At 48.5% G+C, this 5,894-nt stretch overlaps 1 protein-coding gene across 4 annotated transcripts in view; it reads left to right on the forward strand.

Moving 5' to 3' along the window:
- GLYR1 (glyoxylate reductase 1 homolog) overlaps positions 1-3,641 on the forward strand; it is a 33,393-nt gene extending 29,752 nt beyond the window's left edge. For all 4 annotated transcript variants that reach the window (XM_045994087.1, XM_045994088.1, XM_045994089.1 and 1 more), the window contains one exon: positions 3,277-3,641. In XM_045994087.1, coding sequence (XP_045850043.1) covers positions 3,277-3,351 — 75 coding nt within the window. In that variant the 3' untranslated portion in view covers positions 3,352-3,641. The remainder of the gene's footprint in view (positions 1-3,276) is intronic.
- Positions 3,642-5,894: the final 2,253 nt, after the last annotated feature.

Raw genomic sequence — 5,894 nt, forward strand, 5'->3', positions numbered from 1 at the left:
AACTCTAAATTTATTAAGACTTGTTTTGAGGCCCAGCAGATGGTCTGTCTTGGTGGGCGTACCATGTACACTTGGGAAGACTGTTCTCCGCTTGTCGGGTGCTGTGTTCTGCCGATAATCAGGTCGAGGTTAGGTAGTGGTTTTTCAGATCATCTTTCTTGGCCTTTTTCTCTGGTTCTTTTGGTTGCTGAAAGAGAGATACTAAAATCTCCAGCTATGATTGTAGCATTGTCTGTTGTTCCCTTTAATTCTGTTATCTTTGAAACTCTTGTGTTTGGGTTTTTAGCCATTTGTGATGGTCATGTCTTCCTGATGAATTTGGCCTTTAATTATTGTGGAATGTCCCTCTTGACCTTTGTCTTGAAGCCTACTGCCTGGTTTTACCATAGCTGCTGCTGTGTACATGGTATATCTTTTTTTCTTTCATTGACTTTCAACTTGTGTCTTTATATTTAAATGGTATCCTCAGTGTAGAGCCTGTCGGTGGGGCTTGCGTTTGAATGCATTCTGATAGTATCTGCCTGTTCATTGGAGTGTTTGGTCGCTAACATTGGTTTGAGTGACAACACAGCACCTACACATGCACTTCCTGAAAACAGTTGGGTTGGGGAGGGGGTTGTTCATTTGTTTAAATAAGTTTAAATAATCTGTATACCTGATGTGGGGCTCGAACTCATGACCCTGAGATCAGGAGTTGGGTGCTCTACCAACTGAGCCAGCCGGGGGCCCCAGAAAGAGTTGTTGAGAAGGTCATCTTCCTCAGCCTGACGGAAGGGTAGGCTTAAAGAAGCTGAGCAGTATTTCATTACTGTAGAGTTACAATCAAAACCATATTTTGTATAAAACACAAAACACATAAATTGATTTATTTTAGAGGCTGTATCTTCCAGGAACTTTAAGAGGATACACATTCAATTCAAGTTAAATAGAAGTCTCAAGTGGCTTGTTCCAGCAAAGAAGTAAAGAAACACAGTGTGCTCTCTTCAGACGTGGCCTTTCATAATGTGTAATCAGTCTCCTGTCCCTTCCTTGTCTGTCTGAGCATTTCAGGGAACTCACTTCACCTTTTTAGGTTGCAGTACAGTTTCAGGTTCCTCCTGTTTGGTTTGCCTTGGATTCTCTCTTAGCAGTGGACTTCTCCGTGTATTTTATGGAATTTTTTTGGTCGATTGTCTTTAACTGAAGTTACTTCGAAAGGGATCCGCGTGTGGCTTGTGTTGGCAGCTTGCTCTGTGATTCTGATGTGCCTCTGCCCTGGCTCTACAGGACTCGTTGGCTTGAAAACAGACATTTTGGTTAATTTCTCAGTGGAGCGTGGTGCTTTCTGGAGGGTGTGAATTTAGATTCCTCACTGGAGCCCAGCATTCAGGATCTTAAGGTTCACCAGTCCATTCACATTTAGTCTTTGTCTTAAAGTCTGCTGATGTGTGGTTGGATTTAGAGCTATCATTTGATTGCTCTTTGTCCTTTCTGACTTTTGTCTATCCCTCTTTTTTTATCGCCTTTTGGATTATATGACTGTTTTGTAGAATTTCATTTTCTCTGTTGGCTCTTTAATAATGCATTGTTTCTCTTTTATCTTTGGTCTAGAGATTGCAGTGTGCAAGGATATGCAATACCCTTAACTTCATGGCCCACTTAGAGTTAATATTATACCTGTTCGCATAAAACATAGATCCATTTCCCTCACCTGCCCTCCCTCCTCCTTTAAGGCAAGGTTTCTTAACCTGGGCACTATTGCCATTTTGTTGTGGGAGCGGTCCCGTGCATTTCAGGATATTCGGTAGCATCCCTGTCCTGTAAGCACTAGAAGCCAGCAGTGCCCTCTCAGTTGGGAAGAGGTCTGTAGATTCTACCATGTGTCCCATGAGGCCGAATAACCCCAGGTTGAGAAGCCCTGCTTTATTATTTTTTTAAGGTTTTATTCATTTTGAGAGAGAATGGGAGCATGCGCACACATGTGCATGAGTTGGGAGGAGCAAAGGGAGAGGGACAAGCAGACTTGACACTGAGTGTGGACCCTGACGTGGGGGCCTGATCCCACACCCCAGTGATCATGACCTGAGCTGAAATCGAGTCGGCCGCTCTGAGCCACTAACTCAGGCACCCAGGCGCCCCAAGAAAACCCCTGCTTTGGGGTATAGATGTCCTGTGTGTTACATCTGCCTTTGTTCTAAACTTACCAGACAATGTGGAATGTTTTAAGTGGTCATATGTATTTTTTTTTAATTAAAAGAAAAAATAATTTTATATTTCTCTAATTTACCATTTCCAGTGTTCTCCATTCTTTTCTGAAGATTTGAATTTCTCTCTGGTATTGTTCCCTTTCAACTGGAAGAACTTGCTTCAGCATTCCCTGTAATGCAGGTCTGCTGGCAACGATTCGTTCTCTTTTCTCTGAAACGGTCTTTATTTAGCCTTCATTTTGAGCTGACAGCTATACCTGAGCTATAATGGACACCCAGTTATCGTGGCTTCAGCCGGACTCTGTTTCAAAAAAAGACAAAGATGCAGCTGACTATGTGGGAGGAACCTTGTGGCCAACTGCATTTCCTCAGTGTGCCTGGACGTCACACTGCCCTGCTTGAATGGCTCTTTAACTGTCTTCACGCCCATGCATAGTACTCACCTAGGGGCTCTGGAGTGGCGTTCAGCCGCCAAGCGCTGTCCCAGGCTCTGGGGACATGGTGAGGGGCCGCCCGTTCCCTTCCTTGTGGAGCTTAACGTTTTAATGGAAGGAGGCACAAGATAAGCAGATAGGTATTTAAACAAGAATTCTCTGAAGGTCAGAAGTAGGAATAAAATAGTAAGATAAGGTGACAGGATAAAGTGGTACAGCCGCTGCTTTATATAGACTGGTCAGGGAAGGCCTTGGAGCTGACTGGGAAGGAGCCAGCTATGCCTAGGGAAAGGCATCCCATGCAGAGGGAAGGGCAAGGATAGCAGCCCAGAGAATAACACAGGGAGACCCTAAAGGCAGGAAGAGACATGACTATAATTACTAACGATGCTCTGAGCACTTTACCTCCCTCGCTCCGTTTAGTCCTCATGATAACCTTGGTATCTTCTCCATGACATCAAGGAGTAGTAACGAAGACAGAGAGAAACTGAGGCACTTCGCTCAAGATCAGTGGAGGGTGGCCAGGAGTTGCACCCAGACAGCCTGGACTCCAGAGCCTGCCTGCCTGACCACATCTAGAACTACCTCCACAAAGCAGATTGTGTCTTTCAGTCAGCTCTGTGGCCAGAGACTGAGCTCGTCTCCTTTTTTTCCAGGTGTACAAAAGAGCCAAGGCACTGGACCAGTCTGACAACGACATGTCTGCCGTGTACCGAGCCTATATACACTAAGCCCTCGATACCCCACCCCTACTCCCCAGTCTTCCCTCTGACCCCTCCTCCTCACATGGGGTTGGGGTCCTGGGACTTAACTCTGGACCAGTCCACCTGTCTCCATCTCCTTTTATACAGACTTTGAGACTTGCCATCAGCACAGCACACAGCGTCACTCCTCCCCTAGAGGTCCTGGGGAGGGGAGGGGTGTCAGCAGGATTGGCCTTTGGGAAAGCTCTTGAGCTGGGCACTGGCCCCGGACTAGGTGGCTGTGTGTTCATACACACACACACACACACACACACACACACACACAAATACACAATACACACAACCCCTACATACCACACACTGGCTCTCGCCCCAGGATAGAAGCTGCCCAGAAACTGCTGCCTGGCTTTTTTTTTTTTTTTTCCTCCCTTCTGAGCTTGTCTTATCTCAGACCCTTTCCATTCAAGGAACTAGAATCAGCAGCAAGAACTGGAAGCCTTTCCACTGCTTCCTTCCCTCAGAGCAAAGAGGCTGTGGTTATGTCCACATCCCCCTACTGGATCCTGCGTGTGAAATAGAGGCTCTGGGTCAAGATGAGCCAGCACCGACTCCAAACAGGGTCCTCGTGGGCCCTCCAACCTCAGGTGACCAGCTGATGAGGATTGTCCTGTTTAAACCACCAATGTGCAACCAACTCTCCATAAATGCCTTTGTGAACTGAAAAGAGATTGGTGAAGTTGAGCAGCCACAGGGCTCTGGCTCTCTGGGGAGAGCAGCCAATCGCCAGCACATGAGGTGAGCCTCACAGAAGCCTGCTCTCCTCGCCGCTCTTGAGCTCCTGTCCCAGAAGTCACCGTCCCTGCAGAGCCCTGGGCTGGGATCAGACTTCCTTGCTTTGGTGTAGAGGGAGCTCACTCCTCACCAGGCTCTCGTAGTATTTGGATTTGCATTCCAGCCCTTGGGAAGGGGATCCTGAGGGCCACCAGGGAGGAGTGAAGAGGGAGGAGAGGGGTTCCTTCCTGTTTTCCGTTATGCTGCAGACTCCCACCTGGTTCTCAAGAATCACTCTGCTTGGGTCCCCTCACAGCAGTCTCCCCCTCTCCGGCCTACTCCTGCACATGTTCCCCACCTGCCTGCCTCTTCATTCTCTCTTCCTCATTTTCTTCCCGTGGAGACAGTGTTTTCTGTCCCTTCTTTGGCCCAGACCCAGCCTGACCAACGACAGCCATTTCTTAGGCTCAGCTCTTGAAACAGGAACGAGTGTCTTCACTTCAGCCAGAAGCATGGTCTCCGATGCTTCCAGGGCCCCAGGGTCTCTCGGGAGGGAAGAGAACTGGGCCTGACCCAATCCGAACTATCCGACCCTCAGAGGTGGACCTGAGACATCCTCAAGACCCTAACATTTCTCCTTGGTTAGGGGACCAGAGCGGCTTGGAATGTGGCATAAAAACAAGGAGAAGTCACCTAAAGGATGTCAATGTTCTCTCCCTCTGCTTGGGTTGCATTTTCCAAAGTCACACTTTGCAGGTCAGCATTTCCAGTGAATATACAGAGTGAGACCACACTGGTGTGGACCCCTCCCCCTCAACCTTGGCCCTTTTCCGCGGATCAGAAACCAGGCAAGGGATCTCAAGACATAGGGGGAGGGCAGGGAAGATGCTGCGTGTTTTTGGCATAACTTCACTGGGATTTGGAATTCTTTTCTCTCTGAACACAAAGCCTGTTCTAGTCCTAGCCGAACACTTCGGGGAGGGTGGGGGGTGGGGAGAATACTGTAATGAAACTGGTTAGTCAATGTTGTCTTAATATTGTTGACAATTCTGTAAAGTTTCTTTTTATGAGTATTTCTGTTTAAGCTATTTCACCTTTGTTTTGAAATCCTTCCCTTTTAGGAGAAAATGTGACACTTGTGAAAAAGCTTGTAAGAAAGCCCCTCTTCCATGACCCTTTTTTTTTCCTTTAAACCTCCTTTAAATGACAGATCTAGGTAATTAAGGTTGTGAATTTTTATTTTTGCTTTGTTTTTAATGAACATTTGTCTTTCAGAATAGGATTGTGTGATAATGTTTAAATGGCAAAAACATGATTTCGTGCAATTAACAAAAAGCTACTGCAAGCAAAATAAAACCTTTATTGGTAACACAACTGTGACTGATTATCTCAGCAGTGGCCACTACCTGCACCCAGACCCTCCACGCCCAGCGGTGGAGGGAGGAGGGTCGGGAGCGCGGGAACAGCTCAGCTGGCGGGTTCTTCCCGGCCGGAGAGCTCAGTGCGCGGAGGGCAAAGCCGAGCAGGAACAAGCTGCCCTGCCGGCCAATCGCCGGACGCGACGAGAACAAGCCGCCCGTTGGCCAATCAGTGAGCGCAAGCGGAGCAGGGCGCCCTATCACTGCCGGGAGGGGGCGGGATAAGCGGTCGCCGCGCTCCACCGGGAGCGGTGCCCAAGCGCGCTGCGCTCGCGGTAGGTGCTCGCGGCGGCTTGGGAGAGCCGGCGCAGGCAGGTCCGCGCAGTCGCCAGCCTCTAACCGCTCGCTCGGCTGGCCGGAGGCGGGGGAGGGGGCCCGGGA

This window comes from Meles meles, chromosome 21 (genome assembly GCF_922984935.1).
Source record: "Meles meles chromosome 21, mMelMel3.1 paternal haplotype, whole genome shotgun sequence".
Lineage (NCBI taxonomy): Eukaryota > Metazoa > Chordata > Mammalia > Carnivora > Mustelidae > Meles > Meles meles.